This window comes from Hyla sarda, chromosome 10 (assembly GCF_029499605.1).
Source record: "Hyla sarda isolate aHylSar1 chromosome 10, aHylSar1.hap1, whole genome shotgun sequence".
NCBI classification, from domain to species: domain Eukaryota; kingdom Metazoa; phylum Chordata; class Amphibia; order Anura; family Hylidae; genus Hyla; species Hyla sarda.
This window is the reverse complement of record NC_079198.1, coordinates 55,875,908-55,900,101: the sequence shown is the minus strand read 5'-3', so window position 1 is coordinate 55,900,101 and position 24,194 is coordinate 55,875,908. Positions and strand designations below refer to the sequence as shown.

The 24,194-nt window shown below is 45.8% G+C and overlaps 1 protein-coding gene across 2 annotated transcripts in view; it reads right to left on the bottom strand.

The window, feature by feature from the left end:
* Positions 1-24,194, bottom strand: part of LOC130294530 (carbonic anhydrase-related protein 10-like) — a 749,095-nt gene that overhangs the window by 539,162 nt on the left and 185,739 nt on the right. For both annotated transcript variants that reach the window (XM_056544464.1, XM_056544463.1), the window contains exon 2: positions 5,284-5,358. In XM_056544464.1, the coding sequence (XP_056400439.1) occupies positions 5,284-5,358 (75 nt within the window). The remainder of the gene's footprint in view (positions 1-5,283; positions 5,359-24,194) is intronic.

Sequence of the window (24,194 nt, the reverse complement as noted above, 5' to 3'; positions counted from 1 at the left end):
TATTAATAATGGGCGATAATGGGTTAAAACAGGTATTAGTAAAATCCCATAGACTATAATGGGATTTTCTAACGGACATTTAACTGCCGATCTCCTTGGATTTTATAACGGGCGTTTTTTAACGGGAGTATTTTACAGTGTGAAAGCAGCCTTAGCTGGAAGTTTGGTAGTGTACTTCGGTTCCTCTGTAAATAAGCTGCTGCTGGTTTAGGGTTCACCCTTGGTTGGCCATAAGGGATGGAGTATAGTCAGCAACAGTGTATTTTAAAGGCGTATTCCAGGATTTTTTTTATTTGACTATGCTACAGGGGCTGTAAAGTTAGTGTATTTCATAAAATAGTGTCTGTACCTGTGTTTGATGGTGGTCTCGGAAATTCTTTTAGGATTTTTGACCCAATGTTTATTTTATTAGCATAAAAAATGAGTTTCGTCACAGGTTTTCGCAGGTTGCAGTGCAGCCCGAGACATTGCATCACTAGTCGAGTGTTTGTTTCAATAGGTGGAGCAACCGCTGGGTGGGAAGTAGATCATTCTCCAAGGAATTTCAGTTTTGCAACAGCTGGAGGAACCCTGATTAGAAGACACTGGTCTATTGCATTGAATGGATTATGGGGTGTTTCAATGGGTGGGGTGGCTAATGTGTGTGTGTGTGGGGGGGATTACCTCACACTTACAAACAAGGAATCATGGGACTCGTAGTTGGAGGGAGGGAACTCAACAGGAACTAGCCAGTTTACAAAAAGAAAGGCCCAGCTATTTAGACAAAGACAACCATGAATCCTTTTTGAGCATGTCCATTACTATCTTGCACTACTATTATGGTGGATAAAACCTCCAATCTTATTCTGTAGAGTGGAGAAAATGCTTTTGGTAACATTTTCTTTTAGAATTGGCACAGAACTTTTCAAATTGTTAAAATAATCAGCAAACCTTTAAACATGGCACCACAGTGGAAAGTCTCCATAGAGCTGAGATCATCTTAATAATAATTACAGTTCTGGATAAAAGTCTCTAATGAGGCACAACAAAAATTATCATGTTTGTGACCGTAAAGTATATGTGGCAAAAGGGCGAAAGAAACAGGGGAAAAAGAATCCAGCCTACTTGCAGATAAATGCAAATGCAGTTTAGGAATTTAGGAGTAGTACAGTGATTAACTGTTCTTAGATATGTCTTGTGACAGTAATTACTCTCCATTTCATGGAGAAGCTTTCTAGCAGACGTCTGAGGCAGAGAGACTGCCTAACGAATTCTCTCACCAGAGAGGCTACTTTATAACTGCCTGAACTTTTCTCTGTTTAAAAGAGAGGAAGGCTGTGAACAAGCTCCTTTATACTCACCAGAAAGCTTCCTAAGTCTATTTATATAGACATGTGTATATGTTAACCCTGAAGCTCCTAGCTATACTAGGTGTAAATACAAGTTCAATGCAGAACATAGCAAAACTGTATAATACCGTACAAAATATATAAAATACACATTAATGGTCTGTTCACACATACAGTATTCTGCACAGATTTTATGCGCAGATTTTATGCATGGGATTTCAAGTAATTCAGTTTACATTGAAATCTGCAGCAGAAAATCCTGCACATCAAATCTGCTCAGAATACTGTACGTGTGAATAGACCCTAGAGGATAGGCTTCAATGGCCAACACCCAATCACAGGTCCTGCAATGACTCAAATTTTTGTTCTGTAGAAAATTTGCCACATATTTTATTTGACACATAGATTTATCAAAACCTGTCCAGAGGGAAAGTTGCAGAGTTGCCCATAGCAAACAATCAGATCACTTCTTTCATTTTTCAGAAGCCTTTTCAAAAATGAAAGGAGCAATCAGATTGGTTTCTATGGGCAACTCAGCAACTTTTCCTCTGGACTGTTTTTGATAAATCTTCCCCAATGTCCTGTTAGAGTCCATTTAGCAACTATATCTTAATGTGAAGTTGTCTTAACGGTATTGAAAAACACAGTAAACTAAAATTTTGAATACAAATCCATGCAAAACTTAAAACATACACTGTACAGAATATTATTTTACTATATGTGCTAGAGATATCTAATTGTGAACCCCACTGGAGAAAGCACTAATGTATGTTATGTACACCACTGCAGAATATATTTCTGTTTTACAACGTACAATAAATATGATAAAAGATAAAATAAAGATAAACTAATAACTATGAAATAATAACATAAATATTTTATATAGACCAACTGGTAACACAGCTCAGAATCTGCTTTAAGACATTTCTTTCAGGCTAATTAGTGTGATTGCTTAAAACTTCTCATAATGAAAATTTTACCATACTGTAATTTTCACCTCCCACAGCTTCTGGCTCTACTTGCTTTATATAGCCTCTATCTATATTAGTATTCAGCCAACCTGACCCTGCAGAATTCCAAATATTCTGAAGGTGTACATAAAAAAAAAAGCAACAAGAATATGGAATAGGGTTCAATTGAGTTATACTGCACATGCACGATTGGTCAATGTATAATACAGTAAAAAAAAATATCATTTTTCATTAACAGATGAAGAATATGATAATAATCATAATTATTTAAAAAAAAAAAAAAATAACTGCCACAGTCCTATGGACTGCCCGTTACCCCTGTCTTGGAAGGATAAATAGCTTAAAGGGGAAGTTCAGTTAAGTAAAATATCATTTAATTCCCTTATGTATTGATACATATAACTTCCTAACCAAGTAATTAAAAGTAATGCTCCATTGCAGATCTATATGAAGTACAAAATGGGCGAAAAGCAGCAAAATGAGCCATCCTGCGTCCACTCCGTCTCGGCTTTCTTCCCCTAACTGCCTCTGGCTTCCACCCTTGACGAGAGGGTCATGTGACTTTTATGCTGTCTCTGAATCAATGTAAGCCATGCCCCCAGAAGCAACTGTACAGAACAAAGATCTGATAACTGAGGAAGTGAGGGGGCTAACAGATGGACTTTGACTTTTTGGGAATGCTGGGAGTTGTAGTTTTGCAACAGATGGAGGCACCCATTTTGTGAATCATTGCTATATAGTACAGAAGATGGAAACAGAATGGGAATGCTGCTTAGTAATGCTCTGAGGGTTGGGACCAAGGGACTGGGGAAGAAAATGGCAGTTAGGAGGAAGTGAGCACAGAGCGGCAGCAAAGGATGCTGGGACCTGTAGTTTTAAGACAACATGTGGGGAAGGGAACAAGTAGGAGGGCAGAAAGGTGTATTAGACCCACATACAGGAGATTTAATAGGTCACAGTAGAATAATAGATGCAAGGTTAATGTCCTAACCTGATCGAAGTTTTTTTTTATTTTTTATTCCATTTATTGGATAACCCCTTTAACTCAAACTAGGTGGCCGGAGGAAGAGGGTGTTTGACCGCGAAACTGTTGCCCTATGTCTTATCGCTCAGCTTTGGCTGATGCGGTTCCCAGACCTTCATTTCCGGATGTCCACCGATGCAGTTTTTAATATGAAGTAATAAAGTGAAGTTTCATTGGGTGAGTGCCATTGACAATTTTTTTTCTCTTTTTTCTTTGCATTTTCATTGCTTTTTTTTCTAGTCAGATGCACTGGTATTATTTTCCCTTTCCTGGATTTTCCGTTATGTGTCATTTTTGCATTAAATGTTACGCCTGAGTAGTAGTGCCACCCAGCTGTCTTCTTTCCATGCCTATTAAATCAAACTAGGCCTCTTGGATCAAGGATGTCAAAGTTAGTGGGAGACAGTAAACCGCAACGCATACTTCGCATTTTATTAACATTAAATATATTTTTGAATGGGTTAAATTATTACTTTTGTTTCAAAAAACTTTGCATTATAATCTAAAAAAAAAAACTACCACAGATCAGCTCAGTGATGTATCAGGCTACCCATGCAAGTCTATAGAGAGGGAGATGAAGGGAGGAAGCAGTAGGGAGACACAGGCTGAAGCCAGCAGGAGTTTGTAGTGAGTATTAGATCTCACCTCAATGTTTCATGCACAGTTTACACTGATCAGTACTGCTCAATAATTTCCTCCATGTTACTGCTTTTTAGGGTGTACATAGGGAATCAGAATCTTTTCTTCTGGGTTTATGGGCTTGTCTTCACTCACTAGCTTCAGGACAACTGACAACTAGGATGAGTTCACACCACATGTATGTGGTTTGAGGCACAGATACAATGGCAACATATGAAAATGGCATGTTGATGTATCTGTGCTCAAAGAGGTACAGGCTCTACTGATTTCAATGGCCCGAAAGTAGTCATCTAGTGAATACATTCAGGTTATTCTCCAAGTGTATCTGTGTTTTGTCTCTGACTCAAAAGTGCTGCAATCCATGCTTTTGAGGCTGAAGAAAAACACAGATGAGCTCAGAAAATGACCAGAATGCAGTCATTAGGCTCCTTGTGCCTCTTTGGCCACAGATATGTTGACATGTCATTTTGAAATGTTGCTGATATAGTGTGGTGTAGTGAAAACACACTCTTACAAATGAAGCCTGCAAATTTGGTAAACATGCCATACCCAAGTTTAATAATATCCGGAAAGAGTGCTAAATCTCATGTACTCACACATACAATAACTTTGTATCTTGAAAAGTGCGAACAAACACATAGAAAAAGAGACACATAATTGTATGGATTATCTCCCTGTATTGTATCCCATTCCATGATTATCAAATTAATAACTGAATTGGACATAATGACAAAGCAGCAGTGGGAGGCTACACACATGGGAATGGCTCTTTTGTAGTAAAAGAAAAGACTAAGACTTTTAAGACTATAAAAAATTACCATGATGTTAAGAGGAAATCAAATATGGTATTTATCTGAATTAAATATAATACAACATTACACAATGAAACATGAGTTAACACTTCAATTGGGCCAATATCAAAATTAATTCAGTCTGATGAGTCAAAAATGGAAGGTAGGAAAGGGGGCAGTGGGAGGAGGGGAGTAGAACAAAATAGGGAACAAGTGTCCTTGCTGCTAACAGTTACATGGAAGGATGCTTTGGATCATACTGACTGTAAGTCTATATAGTTATTGGGACTGAACACAACAATATCAAGTGACTTCTGTAATAAGAACTTGTAATATTCTTACATTGCCCAAATACCTAAAACTATGCTACACACTAGATAACTGCTGTGTGACTTGTAACTGTGTAACTATATATCAGTTGATGCATCATAGAAAGCAGTAATGAGTCTTTGATACAAAGTGCTGAAGATTATGAAGTAGTTTGTATGTTCCTTTTAAAACATTTTATATTAGAGGATTAACACACATACCTGGCACAAAGCTCCCCTGGACTGCTTCTTTATATGCCCACCATTCTTCATACGTCTTAGCAGGGGTGAATTGTGCTGAGAAAATAAATACGAAGGCAATTTTAAAATATATAACATACACTCTTACAAAGAATGCTTGTACTGTTATTCTTCAGGTACATGTATTGTGCCATTGTTGCACTTGTATACTGACATCTTTTTTTTTATTTAGCAGCTTATCGTGCCTAATATTTACGCACAACATTAACATAAACTGTATTTGACAATTATCTAATTGTCAGTAAATTACACCAAAAACATTTTATAACAAGCTATACATGTAGAACAGACTTTAAACTGGCTAACATTTGTGAAGTGAATGGTTTATATTCATAACAGATAACATAAAGTTAACACAAGAGTTGACCCACTCCATACATGGTTTGTGCCAGCTGTGTATTACAGCTTATACCAGATAGCAACAGCAAGGGGAATCATGGATAACTCCAATCATGGATTAATCCCCTTGATACCACTATCAATAGCCACTGCTGCAAGCAATTGCTGTCCTTTTTAGTATCTGGTTACCACCCTCTTCCCCCTGTGACACAATTGTGGGGTACATGAGTGGGTACAATTGCAAACATGGGCCCGGTAATGGCTTTTAGATCTGACATTCCTATTAGAAAAGATATTAGAAAAGATCAAGAGATCATTTGTTAAAGTCCCCTAGGGCAGGGGTTCTCAATCAGGGGCATGCGTACCCCTAGGGGTGCACCAAGGGTTATGCGAGGGTACGGCAATTAGCTGAGAAATACCGGCCATGCATTCGCCAGTATTTGTCAGCGCAGAGCAGCAGTATGGGAGGGTGTTATTGTATGTATCTCATATATTCGGAGGGGGAATAATGGCACAAAGGGATTAAGATGGAGGGGGAAATAATGGCACAAGTGGATTAAGTATCGCATTACCCCCTTTGGGGGTACAGTCGCGAGAAAGGTTGAGAACCACTGCCCTAGGGGGGCTAAATATATAAAACAACTTACAATTGAGTGGTCTGCAATGGCAAGATCAACCCCAAGTGCAGTTGTGCACCTATATTGGGGTGGAGCTCCTGCACTCGTGGTCCGTTGCTATGGGCGATCCCCAGCATAAAATATGCATACAATGGAGGATGCCTGCAAACGGTCACAAGTACCACAAGGGCATCCTACACATGATAAACGTGTGGATGCATGACATTTAAACATTAGACAAATTCACCGATGTGGTCTAAAATGGCAGATAATACTCAACCCCAAGTGCAGTTATGCACTGTAAGCTGGGGTAGAGTTCCTGCATTTATGGACCACAATATAGGTTCACTACTGTGGTAGATGTAACAATGACATTAACTAACCCTCAAAACTGATGTTAAAATTGAGACATTAGCCAGTATATCCTTATATTAAGGACATACCTGAGCCCGCACACCAACGCCAAGGTTTCTCAGATGGTACGGGACCTAACAACTAACATACCTGTGCATGATAGGCAAAACCAGGAACCAAATTACAGCAGTATTAGGCCTAGGCTTGTAGACTGCTCCCAGGTTAGCTCCAGTGTGAGTAGTCACACATACAATGGGAGAGGGAGGGACAGGCTACAAGCCCCACCCTGGTTGGCTAGATATAGTGCCGGCCTCACAGGTGAAACCTTAATGCTACCCAGTATGATGAAAAGGGTGCATTAGTATAAGCTTTAGACATAAAACAACTTACAATTGCGTGGTCTGCAATGGCAAGAAATACTCAACCCCAAGTGCAGTTGTGCACCATCTGAGAAACCTTGGCGTTGGTGTGCAGGCTCAGGTATGTCCTCAATATAAGGATATACTGGCTAATGTCTCAATTTTAACATCAGTTTTGAGGGTTAGTTAATGTCATTGTTACATCTACCTGTCACGATGCCGGCTGGCAGGTAGTGGATCCTCTGTGCCAGAGAGGGATTGGCGTGGACCGTGCTAGAGGATCGGTTCTAAGTCACTACTGGTTTTCACCAGAGCCCGCCGCAAAGCGGGATGGTCTTGCTGCGGCGGTAGTGACCAGGTCGTATCCCCTAGCAACGGCTCAACCTCTCTGGCTGCTGAAGATAGGCGCGGTACAAGGGAGTAGACAGAAGCAAGGTCGGACGTAGCAGAAGGTCGGGGCAGGCAGCAAGGATCGTAGTCAGGGGCAACGGCAGGAGGTCTGGAACACAGGCTAGGAACACACAAGGAAACGCTTTCACTGGCACTAAGGCAACAAGATCCGGCGAGGGAGTGAAGGGGAAGTGAGGTGATATAGGGAAGTGCACAGGTGTAAACACTAATTGGAACCACTGCGCCAATCAGCGGCGCAGTGGCCCTTTAAATCGCAAAGACCCGGCGCGCGCGCGCCCTAGGGAGCGGGGCCGCGCGCGCCGGGACAGAACTGACGGAGAGCGAGTCAGGTACGGGAGCCGGGGTGCGCATCGCGAGCGGGCGCTACCCGCATCGCGAATCGCATCCCGGCCAGAGGCGGTATTGCAGCGCCCCGGGTCCGTGGAACCGACCGGAGCGCTGCAGTGAGAGGAGTGTAGCGAGCGCTCCGGGGAGGAGCGGGGACCCGGAGCGCTCGGCGTAACAGTACCCCCCCCCTTGGGTCTCCCCCTCTTCTTGGAGCCTGAGAACCTGAGGACCAGACTTTTGTCCAGGATATTGTCCTCAGGTTCCCAGGACCTCTCTTCTGGACCACAACCCTCCCAATCCACTAAAAAGAAGGTTTTCCCTCTGACCTTTTTAGATGCTAAAATTTCTTTGACGGAGAAGATGTCCGAGGAGCCGGAGACAGGAGTGGGGGGAACAGATTTGGGAGAGAAACGGTTAATGATAAGTGGTTTGAGAAGAGAAACATGAAAGGCATTAGGAATACGAAGAGAAGGAGGAAGAAGAAGTTTGTAAGAGACAGGATTAATCTGGCGCAAAATCTTGAAAGGACCAAGATAGCGTGGTCCCAACTTATAGCTAGGGACACGGAAGCGGACATATTTGGCGGAGAGCCATACCTTGTCTCCAGGGGAAAAAATGGGAGGAGCTCTTCTTTTCTTATCCGCGAATCTCTTCATGCGTGAAGAAGCCTGTAAGAGAGAATTTTGGGTCTCTCTCCATATGATGGAAAGATCACGAGAAATTTCATCCACAGCGGGCAGACCAGAGGGCAAGGGGGTAGGGAGGGGGGGAAGAGGGTGACGGCCGTACACCACGAAAAACGGGGATTTGGAGGAAGATTCGGAGATTCTAAAATTATACGAGAATTCGGCCCAAGGTAGAAGATCTGCCCAGTCATCCTGGCGGGAGGAAACAAAATGTCGTAAATAGTCACCCAAGATCTGGTTAATTCTTTCTACTTGTCCATTGGATTGAGGATGGTATGCAGAAGAAAAATTTAATTTAATCTTGAGTTGTTTACAGAGAGCCCTCCAGAATTTAGACACAAATTGGACGCCTCTATCCGAGACGATCTGCGTAGGCAACCCGTGAAGACGAAAAATGTGTACAAAAAATTGTTTAGCCAACTGAGGCGCTGAAGGAAGACCAGGAAGAGGGATGAAATGTGCCATTTTGGAGAATCGATCAACGACCACCCAAATAACAGTGTTGCCATGGGATGGGGGTAAGTCAGTAATAAAATCCATACCAATCAGAGACCAAGGTTGTTCGGGAACAGGCAGAGGAAGAAGAAAACCAGCGGGCTTCTGGCGAGGAGTCTTATCCCGGGCACAGATAGTGCAGGCTCGCACAAAGTCCACCACATCAGTCTCTAGAGTCGGCCACCAATAGAAGCGAGAGATGAGTTGCACAGATTTCTTGATGCCCGCATGACCTGCGAGATGGGAGGAGTGACCCCATTTGAGGATTCCGAGGCGTTGGCGTGGAGAAACAAAGGTCTTTCCTGGAGGAGTTTGCCTGATGGAGGCTGGAGAAGTGGAAATCAGGCAGTCAGGAGGAATGATGTGTTGAGGAGAGAGTTCAATTTCAGAAGCATCTGAGGAACGAGAGAGAGCATCGGCCCTAATGTTCTTATCAGCAGGCCGAAAGTGAATTTCAAAATTAAATCGGGCAAAGAACAGAGACCACCTGGCCTGACGAGGATTCAGCCGTTGGGCAGACTCGAGGTATGAGAGGTTCTTGTGATCGGTGTAAATAATAACTGGAAATCTTGATCCCTCCAGCAGATGCCTCCATTCCTCAAGTGCTAATTTAATGGCTAGAAGCTCTCGATCCCCGATGGAGTAGTTCCTCTCCGCCGGAGAGAAGGTCCTAGAAAAAAACCCACAAGTAACAGCATGCCCGGAAGAGTTTTTTTGTAGAAGGACAGCTCCAGCTCCCACTGAGGAGGCATCAACCTCCAATAGGAAGGGTTTAGATGGGTCAGGTCTGGAGAGCACGGGAGCCGAAGAGAAGGCAGACTTGAGTCGTTTAAAGGCGTCTTCCGCTTGAGGAGGCCAAGACTTGGGATCGGCATTTTTTTTGGTTAAAGCCACAATAGGAGCCACAATGGTAGAAAAATGTGGAATAAATTGCCTGTAATAATTGGCGAACCCCAAAAAACGTTGGATGGCACGGAGTCCGGAGGGGCGTGGCCAATCTAAGACGGCAGAGAGTTTATCTGGATCCATTTGTAGTCCCTGGCCAGAGACCAAGTATCCTAGAAAAGGAAGAGATTGGCATTCAAACAGACATTTCTCAATTTTAGCATAGAGTTGATTGTCACGAAGTCTCTGAAGAACCATACGGACATGCTGGCGGTGTTCTTCTAGATTGGCCGAAAAAATTAGGATATCATCAAGATATACCACAACACAGGAGTATAACAGATCACGAAAAATTTCATTAACAAAGTCTTGGAAGACAGCAGGGGCGTTGCACAGGCCAAAGGGCATGACCAGATACTCAAAGTGTCCATCTCTGGTGTTAAATGCTGTTTTCCACTCATCCCCCTCTCTGATGCGGATGAGGTTATAGGCGCCTCTTAAGTCCAATTTAGTAAAGATGTGGGCACCTTGGAGGCGATCAAAGAGTTCAGAGATGAGGGGTAAGGGGTAGCGGTTCTTAACCGTGATTTTATTAAGTCCGCGGTAGTCAATGCAAGGACGTAGAGAGCCATCTTTTTTGGACACAAAGAAAAATCCGGCTCCGGCAGGAGAGGAGGATTTACGGATAAAGCCCTTTTTTAGATTCTCCTGGACGTATTCAGACATGGCAAGAGTCTCTGGGGCAGAGAGAGGATAAATTCTGCCCCGGGGTGGAGTAGTGCCCGGGAGGAGGTCGATAGGACAATCATAAGGCCTGTGAGGAGGTAGAGTCTCCGCTTGTTTTTTGCAGAAAACATCCGCGAAGTCCATATAGGCCTTAGGGAGACCGGTTACTGGAGGAAGCACAGAGTTACGGCAAGGGTTACTGGGAACCGGTTTTAGACAGTCCTTGGAACAAGAGGGCCCCCAACTCTTGATCTCCCCAGTGGACCAATCCAGGGTTGGGGAATGAAGTTGAAGCCAGGGAAGTCCAAGGAGAATTTCCGAGGTGCAATTGGGGAGGACCAAAAGTTCAATCCTCTCGTGATGAGATCCGATGCTCATTAGAAGGGGCTCCGTGCGGAAACGTATGGAACAGTCCAATCTTTCATTGTTTATACAATTGATGTAAAGGGGTCTGGTGAGACTGGTCACTGGGATGTTGAACCTGTTGACGAGAGAGGCCAAAATAAAATTTCCTGCAGATCCAGAGTCCAAGAAGGCCACAGAAGAGAAGGAGAAGGCAGAGGCAGACATCCGCACAGGCACAGTAAGACGTGGAGAAGCAGAGTGGACATCAAGGATTGTCTCACCTTTGTGCGGAGTCAGGGTACGTCTTTCCAGGCGGGGAGGGCGGATAGGACAATCCCTCAGGAAGTGTTCGGTACTAGCACAGTAAAGGCAGAGGTTCTCCATGCGGCGTCGTGTCCTCTCTTGAGATGTCAGGCGAGACCGGTCGACCTGCATAGCCTCCACGGCGGGAGGCACAGGAACAGATTGCAGGGAACCAGAGGAGAGAGGAGCCGAGGAGAAGAAACGCCTCGTGCGAACAGAGTCCATATCTTGGCGGAGCTCCTGACGCCTTTCGGAAAAACGCATGTCAATGCGAGTGGCTAGGTGAATAAGTTCATGAAGATTAGCAGGCATTTCTCGTGCGGCCAGAACATCTTTAATGTTGCTGGATAGGCCTTTTTTAAAGGTCGCGCAGAGGGCCTCATTGTTCCAGGATAATTCAGAAGCAAGAGTACGGAATTGTACGGCATACTCGCCAACGGAAGAATTACCCTGGACCAGGTTCAACAGGGCAGTCTCAGCAGAAGAGGCTCGGGCAGGTTCCTCAAAGACACTTCGAATTTCCGAGAAGAAGGAGTGTACAGAGGCAGTGACGGGGTCATTGCGGTCCCAGAGCGGTGTGGCCCAAGCCAGGGCTTTTCCAGACAGCAGGCTGATTACGAAAGCCACCTTAGACCTTTCAGTGGGGAACTGGTCCGACATCATCTCCAAGTGTAATGAACATTGGGAAAGGAAGCCACGGCAAAGCTTAGAGTCCCCATCAAATTTATCCGGCAAGGATAGTCGTAGTCCAGAAGCGGCCACTCGCTGCGGAGGAGGTACAGGAGCTGGCGGAGGAGATGGTTGCTGGAGCTGTGGTAGTAACTGTTGTAGCATAACAGTCAGTTGAGACAGCTGTTGGCCTTGTTGCGCAATCTGTTGTGACTGCTGGGCGACCACCGTGGTGAGGTCAGCGACAACTGGCAGAGGAACTTCAGCGGGATCCATGGCCGGATCTACTGTCACGATGCCGGCTGGCAGGTAGTGGATCCTCTGTGCCAGAGAGGGATTGGCGTGGACCGTGCTAGAGGATCGGTTCTAAGTCACTACTGGTTTTCACCAGAGCCCGCCGCAAAGCGGGATGGTCTTGCTGCGGCGGTAGTGACCAGGTCGTATCCCCTAGCAACGGCTCAACCTCTCTGGCTGCTGAAGATAGGCGCGGTACAAGGGAGTAGACAGAAGCAAGGTCGGACGTAGCAGAAGGTCGGGGCAGGCAGCAAGGATCGTAGTCAGGGGCAACGGCAGGAGGTCTGGAACACAGGCTAGGAACACACAAGGAAACGCTTTCACTGGCACTAAGGCAACAAGATCCGGCGAGGGAGTGAAGGGGAAGTGAGGTGATATAGGGAAGTGCACAGGTGTAAACACTAATTGGAACCACTGCGCCAATCAGCGGCGCAGTGGCCCTTTAAATCGCAAAGACCCGGCGCGCGCGCGCCCTAGGGAGCGGGGCCGCGCGCGCCGGGACAGAACTGACGGAGAGCGAGTCAGGTACGGGAGCCGGGGTGCGCATCGCGAGCGGGCGCTACCCGCATCGCGAATCGCATCCCGGCCAGAGGCGGTATTGCAGCGCCCCGGGTCCGTGGAACCGACCGGAGCGCTGCAGTGAGAGGAGTGTAGCGAGCGCTCCGGGGAGGAGCGGGGACCCGGAGCGCTCGGCGTAACACTACCACAGTAGTGAACCTATATTGTGGTCCATAAATGCAGGACCTCTACCCCAGCTTACAGTGCATAACTGCACTTGGTGTTGAGTATTATCTGCCATTTTAGAACACATCGGTGAATTGGACTAAATATATAAGTAAAAAAAAAAAGTTTTAAAAAAGTTTTTAAAATATATAAAAAATGGTATTGATTTGGAAGTCCCCAAGAAATTACTATATAACATTTTTTATTATGCATTTTTAATTCAGTCAGAACAAAAATACCCAGTACAAAATTGTTGTTTTTTTGGTAAGGTAACCTTGCCTTCTAAAAACATGAATTCAAAAGTAATAATCACCTATCAAACTAAGTAAAGAAATCACAGTTCCAATAATGCAGAGGAATAAAGAGATGGCAACTCACCAAATCTTCATGACTTCTTCTTTATTTGACAGACATATTCACATCTTAACAGGGGGGAGACATGCAGGGGGTATATGTGAATATGTCTGTCAAATAAAGATGAGGTCACGAAGATTATTACTCTGTATTCCTCTGCATTACTGGATTTGTCATGGCAAACTCTACAGACAGAGCACCACTATACTTCTAGACATCTACAACTATATAGCACACATCACCCATAGAAGTCCACTATTTGCAGTACCGAATAATACTTATCGTATGTTGGAAAGAAATCACAGTAGTGGCTTAGCAAGAACTCTAAATATCCTGTGAGTGGCCCAGCCAGAGCCCTGACATGAACCCAATCAACCTTCTCCGTAAATATCTTAAAATAACTGTCCACTGGCAGTCCCCATCCAATTCACAGAGCTTGAAAGGATCTGCGGAGAAGAAAATCTCCAAATCCAGATGTGCAAACCTTGTGGCATCATACCCAAGAAGACTGAAGTCTGTATTTACTGTCAAAGGGGCTTCAACTAAGTACAGAGTAAAGGGTTTCAATACTTATGTCAATGCAATATTTATTCATTCCTTTTTAATAAATTTGCAAAGATTTTTAACATTCTATTTTTAGTGGAAAATGATTATGGAAAACATGACAACATGTGAACATAGTGAAAGGGTCTGAAGACTTTCCAAATGCATTCTAAATATATTTTTAATACATGGGGACAGCAGACTATGTGCTGCTGCTTAACCACCACCTGTCCACATAACATGTCAAAAGATTTGATTGGTCGGGGTCTGGGTGCTGAGACCCCTAAAGATTGCCAGAATGAGCCAGGAGCAGAGCTCACACTTTAAGAAAGTGTGTTAATTTAAAAAAAACATCTTTATCTTAAATGGGCACTGTCAGATACAAAAACTTTTGATATCTTGTAAAGCATGGATAACCAATAGGTTTTGCAATTGCTTTCATTAGAAAATATTCAGCATTTCATACTGAAAAAGCCAGTCAAACAACTGCCCCCCCCCCTGCTTGCTTGGACACATACTAGTCCTGCTGTGTCCATGCATCATCACCTATGTCATAGACACACTTCCTTGATTGACAGCTGTGAGTGCAGGGCTCACAGCTGGAGGAAAGATCCTCCCACTGTCAGTTTGTGTTCCGCTACTATCAGTGAGGACGAGCTGGGAGTTGTAGTTTTACTAATTCTAGGGGAGATAGGAGCACACAGCATACTAAGGGAGGGGGCGGAGACCTGCACAGTGAAGCCACGCCCCCTCCCTATGAGAGGAATTCAGACTAGTGCGCTAAATTAAAAGTGTAATAAAAAATAAATAAAGGTGCTAGACACATAAAAATTAGATGTACATGGTAAAGATTAGGTTCCGAGTGATATATTTAAAAAAAAAATTGTTGGATCTGACGGGTATGCTTTAATCCTTCCAGTAATTATCAGCTGCTAGATGTTCCATTGAAGTTCTTTTCTTTTTGAATTTCTTTTCTGTCTGACCACAGTGCTCTCTGCTGACACCTCTTTCTGTCTCAGGGACTGGAAATAACAGAAGCAAATCCCCATAGCTAACCTATCCTGCTCTGGACAGTTCCTGAGACAGATGGAGGTGTCAGCAGAGAGCACTGTAGTCAGACAGAAAAGAAATTTAAAAAGAAAAGAACTTCCTGTGGAGAATATAGCAGCTAATAAGGGCCGAAGGATTAACTCCTTAAGGATCAGGCCATTTTTCACTGTAGGACCAGAGCGTTTTTTGCACATCTGACCACTGTCACTTTAAGCATTAATAACTCTGGGATGCTTTTACCTTTCATTCTGATTCCGAGATTATTTTTTCGTGACATATTCTACTTTATGTTAGTGGTAAAATTTTGTTGAAACTTGCATCATTTCTTGGTGAAAAATTGAAAATTTTGATGAAAAAATTGAAAATTTTGATGAAAAAATTGAAAATTTTGCATTTTTCTAACTTTGAAGCTCTCTGCTTGTAAGGAAAATAGACATTCCAAATAAATTATATATTGATTCACAAATACAATATGTAAAACTTTAAGTTTGCATTATAAAGTTGACACGTTTTTACTTTTGGAAGACATCAGAGGGCTTCAAAGTTCAGCAGCAATTTTCCAATTTTTCACAAAATTTTCAAAATCAGAATTTTTCATGGACCAGTTCAGGTTTGAAGTGGATTTGAAGTGCTTTCTTATTAGAAATACCCTACAAATTACCACTTTATAAAAACTGTACCCCTCAAAGTAGTCAAAATGACATTCAGTAAGTGTGTTAACCCTTTAGGTGTTTAACAGGAATAGCAGCAAAGTGAAGGAGAAAATTCAAAATCTTCATTTTTTACACTCGCATGTTCTTGTAGACCCAGTTTTTGAATTTTTACAAGGGGTAAAAGGAGAAAAATCCTCTTAAAATTTGTAACCCAATTTCACTCAAGTAAGTGTCACGATGCCGGCTGGCAGGTAGTGGATCCTCTGTGCCAGAGAGGGATTGGCGTGGACCGTGCTAGTGGACCGGTTCTAAGCCACTACTGGTTTTCACCAGAGCCCGCCGCAAAGCGGGATGGTCTTGCTGCGGCGGTAGTGACCAGGTCGTATCCACTAGCAACGGCTCACCTCTCTGGCTGCTGAAGATAGGCGCGGTACAAGGGAGTAGGCAGAAGCAAGGTCGGACGTAGCAGAAGGTCGGGGCAGGCAGCAAGGATCGTAGTCAGGGGCAACGGCAGAAGGTCTGGAAACACAGGCAAGGAACACACAAGGAACGCTTTCACTGGCACTAAGGCAACAAGATCCGGCAAGGGAGTGCAGGGGAAGTGAGGTGATATAGGGAAGTGCACAGGTGAACACACTAATTGGAACCACTGCGCCAATCAGCGGCGCAGTGGCCCTTTAAATCGCAGAGACCCGGCGCGCGCGCGCCCTAGGGAGCGGGGCCGCGCGCGCCGGGACAGAACAGACGGAGAGCGAGTCAGGTAGGGGAGCCGGGGTGCGCATCGCGAGCGGGCGCTACCCGCATCGCGAATCGCATCCCGGCTGGCAGCGGAATCGCAGCGCCCCGGGTCAGAGGACGAGACCGGAGCGCTGCAGCGGAGAAAGTGAAGCGAGCGCTCCGGGGAGGAGCGGGGACCCGGAGCGCTCGGCGTAACAGTACCCCCCCCCTTGGGTCTCCCCCTCTTCTTGGAGCCTGAGAACCTGAGGAGCAGACTTTTGTCAAGGATGTTGTCCTCAGGTTCCCAGGATCTCTCTTCAGGACCACAACCCTCCCAGTCTACTAAAAAAAAAATTTTTCCCTCTGACCTTTTTGGCAGCCAAAATTTCCTTGACCGAGAAGACGTCCGAGGAGCCGGAAACAGGAGTGGGAGGAACAGATTTGGGAGAAAAACGGTTGAGGATGAGTGGTTTGAGAAGAGAGACGTGAAAGGCATTAGGGATACGAAGAGAAGGAGGAAGAAGAAGTTTATAAGAGACAGGATTAATTTGACACAAAATTTTGAAAGGACCAAGATAGCGTGGTCCCAACTTGTAGCTAGGGACACGGAAGCGGACATATTTAGCGGAGAGCCATACCTTGTCTCCAGGGGAAAAAACGGGGGGAGCTCTTCTTTTCTTATCCGCGAACCTCTTCATGCGTGAAGAAGCCTGTAAGAGAGAATTTTGGGTCTCTCTCCATATAATGGAAAGGTCACGAGAAATTTCATCCACAGCGGGCAGACCAGAGGGCAAGGGGGTAGGGAGGGGGGGAAGAGGGTGACGGCCGTACACCACGAAAAATGGGGATTTGGAGGAAGATTCAGAGACCCTGAAGTTATACGAGAATTCGGCCCATGGAAGGAGATCTGCCCAGTCATCCTGGCGGGAGGAAACAAAATGTCGCAAATAATCACCCAAGATCTGGTTAATTCTATCTACTTGTCCATTGGACTGGGGATGATATGCAGAGGAAAAATTTAATTTAATCTTGAGTTGTTTACAGAGAGCCCTCCAGAATTTAGACACGAATTGGACACCTCTATCCGAGACAATCTGCGTAGGCAACCCGTGAAGACGAAAAATGTGTACAAAAAATTGTTTAGCCAACTGAGGCGCAGAAGGAAGACCAGGAAGAGGGATGAAATGTGCCATTTTGGAGAATCGATCAACGACCACCCAAATAACAGTGTTGCCACGGGAAGGGGGTAAATCAGTAATAAAATCCATACCAATCAGAGACCAAGGCTGTTCGGGGACAGGCAGAGGATGAAGAAAACCAGCGGGCTTCTGGCGAGGAGTCTTATCCCGGGCACAGATAGTGCAGGCTCGCACAAAGTCCCCAACATCCGTCTCCAGAGTCGGCCACCAATAGAAGCGGGAGATGAGTTGCACAGATTTCTTGATGCCCGCATGACCTGCGAGATGGGAGGAGTGACCCCATTTGAGGATTCCGAGGCGTTGGCGTGGAGAAACAAAGGTCTTTCCTGGAGGAGTCTGCCTGATGGAGGCAGGAGAAGTGGAGATCAGGCAGTCAGGTGGAATGATGTGTTGCGGAGGGAGATCAACTTCTGAGGCATCCGAGGAACGAGAGAGAGCATCGGCCCTAATGTTCTTATCGGCAGGACGAAAGTGAATCTCAAAATTAAATCGGGCAAAGAACAGAGACCACCGGGCCTGGCGAGGATTCAGCCGTTGGGCAGACTGGAGGTAGGAGAGGTTCTTGTGGTCGGTGTAGATAATAACAGGAAATCTTGATCCCTCCAGCAGATGCCTCCATTCCTCAAGTGCTAATTTAATGGCTAGAAGCTCTCGATCCCCGATGGAGTAGTTCCTCTCCGCTGGAGAGAAGGTCCTAGAGAAAAAACCACAAGTGACAGCATGCCCGGAAGAATTTTTTTGTAGAAGAACAGCTCCAGCTCCCACTGAGGAGGCATCAACCTCCAATAGGAAGGGTTTGGAAGGGTCAGGTCTGGAGAGCACGGGAGCCGAAGAAAAGGCAGACTTGAGTCGTTTAAAGGCGTCTTCTGCTTGAGGAGGCCAGGACTTGGGATCAGCATTTTTTTTGGTTAAAGCCACGATAGGAGCCACAATGGTAGAAAAATGTGGAATAAATTGCCTGTAATAATTGGCGAACCCCAAAAAGCGTTGGATAGCACGGAGTCCGGAGGGGCGTGGCCAATCTAAGACGGCAGAGAGTTTGTCTGGATCCATCTGTAGTCCCTGGCCAGAGACCAAATATCCTAGAAAAGGAAGAGATTGGCATTCAAACAGACATTTCTCAATTTTGGCATAGAGTTGGTTGTCACGAAGTCTCTGAAGAACCATACGGACATGCTGGCGGTGTTCTTCTAGATTGGCAGAAAAAATTAGGATATCGTCCAGATATACAACAACACAGGAGTATAACAGATCACGAAAAATTTCATTGACAAAGTCTTGGAAGACGGCAGGGGCATTGCACAGTCCAAAGGGCATGACCAGATACTCAAAGTGTCCATCTCTGGTGTTAAATGCCGTTTTCCACTCGTCCCCCTCTCTGATGCGGATGAGGTTATAGGCGCCTCTTAAGTCCAATTTAGTGAAGATGTGGGCACCTTGGAGGCGATCAAAGAGTTCAGAGATGAGGGGTAAGGGGTAGCGGTTCTTAACCGTGATTTTATTAAGACCGCGGTAGTCAATGCAAGGACGTAGGGAGCCATCTTTTTTGGACACAAAGAAAAATCCGGCTCCGGCAGGAGAGGAGGATTTACGGATAAAGCCCTTTTTTAGATTCTCCTGGACGTATTCGGACATGGCAAGAGTCTCTGGGGCAGAGAGAGGATAAATTCTGCCCCGGGGTGGAGTAGTGCCCGGGAGGAGGTCGATAGGGCAATCATAAGGCCTGTGAGGAGGTAGAGTCTCAGCTTGTTTTTTGCAGAAAACATCCGCGAAGTCCATATAGGCCTTAGGGAGACCGGTTACTGGAGGAACCACAGAGTTACGGCAAGGGTTACTGGGAACCGGTTTTAGACAGTTCTTGGAACAAGAGGACCCCCAACTCTTGATCTCCCCAGTGGACCAATCCAGGGTTGGGGAATGAAGTTGAAGCCAGGGAAGTCCAAGGAGAATTTCCGAGGTGCAATTGGGGAGGACCAAAAGTTCAATCCTCTCATGATGAGATCCGATGCTCATAAGAAGGGGCTCCGTGCGGAAACGTATGGTACAGTCCAATCTTTCATTATTTACACAATTGATGTAGAGGGGTCTGGCGAGACTGGTCACCGGGATGTTGAACCTGTTGACGAGAGAGGCCAAAATAAAATTTCCTGCAGATCCAGAGTCCAAGAAGGCCACAGCAGGGAAGGAGAAGGCAGAGGCAGACATCCGCACAGGCACTGTAAGACGTGGAGAAGCAGAGTAGACATCAAGGACTGTCTCACCTTTGTGCGGAGTCAGCGTACGTCTTTCCAGGCGGGGAGGACGGATAGGACAATCCCTCAGGAAGTGTTCGGTACTAGCACAGTACAGGCAGAGGTTCTCCATACGGCGTCGTGTCCTCTCTTGAGGTGTCAGGCGAGACCGGTCGACCTGCATAGCCTCCACGGCGGAAGGCACAAGAACAGATTGCAGGGGACCAGAGGAGAGAGGAGCCGAGGAGGAGAAACGCCTCGTGCGAACAGAGTCCATATCTTGGCGGAGTTCCTGACGCCTTTCGGAAAAACGCATGTCAATGCGAGTGGCTAGGTGAATAAGTTCATGTAGATTAGCAGGAATTTCTCGTGCGGCCAGAACATCTTTAATGTTGCTGGATAGGCCTTTTTTGAAGGTCGCGCAGAGGGCCTCATTATTCCAGGACAATTCTGAAGCAAGAGTACGGAATTGTACGGCATACTCGCCAACGGAAGAATTACCCTGGACCAGGTTCAACAGGGCAGTCTCAGCAGAAGAGGCTCGGGCAGGTTCCTCAAAGACACTTCGGATTTCCGAGAAGAAGGAGTGTACAGAGGCAGTGACGGGGTCATTGCGGTCCCAGAGCGGTGTGGCCCATGACAGGGCTTTTCCGGACAGAAGGCTGACTACGAAAGCCACCTTAGACCTTTCAGTGGGAAACAGGTCCGACATCATCTCCAGATGCAGGGAACATTGGGAAAGAAAGCCACGGCAAAACTTAGAGTCCCCATCAAATTTATCCGGCAAGGATAGGCGTAGCCCAGGAGCGGCCACTCGCTGCGGAGGAGGTGCAGGAGCTGGCGGCGGAGATGACTGCTGAAGCTGTGGTAGTAACTGTTGTAGCATAACGGTCAGTTGAGACAGCTGTTGGCCTTGTTGCGCTATCTGTTGTGACTGCTGGGCGACCACCGTGGTGAGGTCAGCGACAACTGGCAGAGGAACTTCAGCGGGATCCATGGCCGGATCTACTGTCACGATGCCGGCTGGCAGGTAGTGGATCCTCTGTGCCAGAGAGGGATTGGCGTGGACCGTGCTAGTGGACCGGTTCTAAGCCACTACTGGTTTTCACCAGAGCCCGCCGCAAAGCGGGATGGTCTTGCTGCGGCGGTAGTGACCAGGTCGTATCCACTAGCAACGGCTCACCTCTCTGGCTGCTGAAGATAGGTGCGGTACAAGGGAGTAGGCAGAAGCAAGGTCGGACGTAGCAGAAGGTCGGGGCAGGCAGCAAGGATCGTAGTCAGGGGCAACGGCAGAAGGTCTGGAAACACAGGCAAGGAACACACAAGGAACGCTTTCACTGGCACTAAGGCAACAAGATCCGGCAAGGGAGTGCAGGGGAAGTGAGGTGATATAGGGAAGTGCACAGGTGAACACACTAATTGGAACCACTGCGCCAATCAGCGGCGCAGTGGCCCTTTAAATCGCAGAGACCCGGCGCGCGCGCGCCCTAGGGAGCGGGGCCGCGCGCGCCGGGACAGAACAGACGGAGAGCGAGTCAGGTAGGGGAGCCGGGGTGCGCATCGCGAGCGGGCGCTACCCGCATCGCGAATCGCATCCCGGCTGGCAGCGGAATCGCAGCGCCCCGGGTCAGAGGACGAGACCGGAGCGCTGCAGCGGAGAAAGTGAAGCGAGCGCTCCGGGGAGGAGCGGGGACCCGGAGCGCTCGGCGTAACAGTAAGGAAATACCTCATATGTATATGTCAAGTGTTCGGCGGGCGCAGTAGAGGGCTCAGAAGGGAAGGAGCGACAGTGAGATTTTGGAGAGTGAGTTTTTCAGAAATGGTTTTTGGGGGGCATGTCACATTTAGGAAGCCCCTATGGTGCCAGAACAGCAGAAAAAAACCCACATGGCATACCATTTTGGAAACTACACCCCTCAAGGCATGTACAAAGGGGTCCAGTGAGCCTTAACACCCCACAGGTGTTTGACGAATTTTCGATAAAGTCTGTGATAATGAAAAATGTAAAGTATGTGTAAATGAAAAAAATAAATTTTTCACTAAAGGGCAGTTTTCTTTCCCAAATTTACCATTTTTACAAAGGGTAATGGGAGAAAATGACCCCCAAAATTTGTAACCCCATCTCTTCTGAGTATGGAAATACCCCATGTTAGGACGTAAAATGCTCAGCGAGCGAACTACAATGCTCAGAAGAGAAGGAGTCACATTTGGGTTTTGGAAAGCAAATTTTGCTGAAATGGTTTTTGGGGGGCATGTCGCATTTAGGAAGCCCCTATGGTGCCAAAACAGCAAAAATACCCACATGTCATACTATTTTGGAAACTACACCCCTCAAGGAACGTAACAAATGGTACAGTGAGCCTTAACACCTCACAGGTCTTTCACGACTTTTTGTTAAAGTTGGATGTGTAAATGAAAAAAATATTTTTTTTCACTAAAATGCTGGTTTTTCTCCAAATTTTACATTTTTACAAGGGGTAATAGGAGAAAATTACCCCCAAAATGTGAAACCCCATTTATTCTGAGTATGGAAATACCCCATGCGTGGACGTCAAGTGCCCTGCGGTCGAATTACAATGCTCAGAAGAGAAGGAGCGCCATTGAGCTTTTGAAGAGTGAATTTGTTTGCAATGGAAGTCAGGGGCCGTGTGCATTTACAAAGCCCCACGTGGTGCCAGAACAGTGGACCTGCCCACATGTGACCCCATTTTGGAAACTACACCCCTCAGAGAATTTAATAAAGGGTGCAGTGAGCATCTACACCCCACTGGCATTTGACAGATCTTTGGAACAGTGGGCTGAGCAAATGAAAAATTACATTTTTCATTTTCACGGACCACTGTTCCAAAAATCTGTCAGACACCTGTGGTGGGTAAATGCTCACTGTACCCCTTATTACATTACGTGAGGGGTGTCGTTTTCAAAATGGGGTCACATGTTGGGGGATCCATAGTTCTGGCACTATGGGGGCTTTGTAAACACACGTGGCCTTCAATTCCGGACACATTTTCTCTTCAATATCCCAATGGCGCTCCTTCTCTTCTGAGCATTGTAGTTCAGCCGCCGAGCACTTTACATCCACAAATGGGGTATGTTCTTACTCAGAAGAAATGAGGTAACAAATTTGGGGGGGCTTTTTACCTATTTCCCCTTGTGAAAATGAAAAATTTTGGGTAACACCAGCATTTTAGTGAAATTTTTTTTTTTTCATTTTCGCATCCAACTTTCACGAAAATTTGTCAAACACCTGTGGAGTGTTAAGGCTCACTATACCCCTTGTTACATTCCGTGAGGGGTGTAGTTTCCAAAATGGGGTCACATGTCTGTATTTATTTTTTTGCGTTTATGTCAGAACCGCTGTAAAATGCTGCCACCCCTGTGCAAATCACCAATTTAGGCCTCAAATGTACATAGTGCGCTCTCACTCCTGAGCCTTGTTATGCATCCGCAGATCATTTTACGCCCACATATGAGGTATTTCCGTACTCAGGAGAAATTGCGGGGGTCTTTTTTTCCTTTTACCTCTTGTGAAAATAAAAAGTAAAGGGCAACACCAGCATGTTAGTGTAAAAAATTTTTTTTTACACTAACAAGCTGGTGTAGACCCCAACTTTTCCTTTTCATAAGGGATAAAAGGAGAAAAAGCCCCACAAAATTTGTAGTGTAATTTCTCCCGAGTATGGAGATACCCCATATGTGGCCCTAAACTGTTTCCTTGAAATATGACAGGGCTCTGAAGTGAGAGAGTGCCATGCGCATTTGAGGACTAAATTAGGGATTGCATAGGGGTGGATATAGGGGTATTCTACGCCAGTAATTCCCAAACAGGGTGCCTCCAGCTGTTGCTAAACTCCCAGCATGCCTGGACAGTCAGTGGCTGTCCAGAAATGCTGGGAGTTGTTGTTTTGCAACAGCTGGAGGCTCCATTTTGGAAACACTACCATACAAGACGTTTTTCATTTTTATTGTGGGGGGACAGTGGAATGGGGTGTATATGTAGTGTTAGTGTTAGTGTAGTGTAGTGTAGTGTTTTTAGGGTAGATTCTCACTGGCAGAGCTTTACAGTGAGTTCCCTGCGAAAAATTTGCTGCAGCTCATACTTGAAGCAGAAAACTTACTGTAAGCCTGCCCGTGTGAATGTACCGTGTACATTCACATGGGGGGGGGGGGGGGGAGCAAACCTCCAGCTGTTTCAAAACTACAACTCCCAGCATGTACTGACAGACCATGCAGGCTGGGAGTTGTACTTTTTGCAACAGCTGGAGGCACACTGGTTGGAAAACCTTCAGTTAGGTTCTGTTATCTAACTCAATATTTTCCAACCAGTGTGCCTCCAGCTGTTGCAAAACTACAACTCCCAGCATGTACTGATCACTGAAGGGCATGCTGGGAGATGTAGTTATGCAACAGCTGGAGGGATCACAACTACAACTCCCAGCATGCTGGAATTTGCAGTTTTGCAACATCTGGAGAGCTACAGTATAGAGACCACTAGAAACTGTGGCCCTTCAGATGCTGCAAAACTACAAATCCCAGCATGCCCAGACAGCAAACAGCTGTTTGGGCATGCTAGGAGTTGTAGTTTTGCAAGA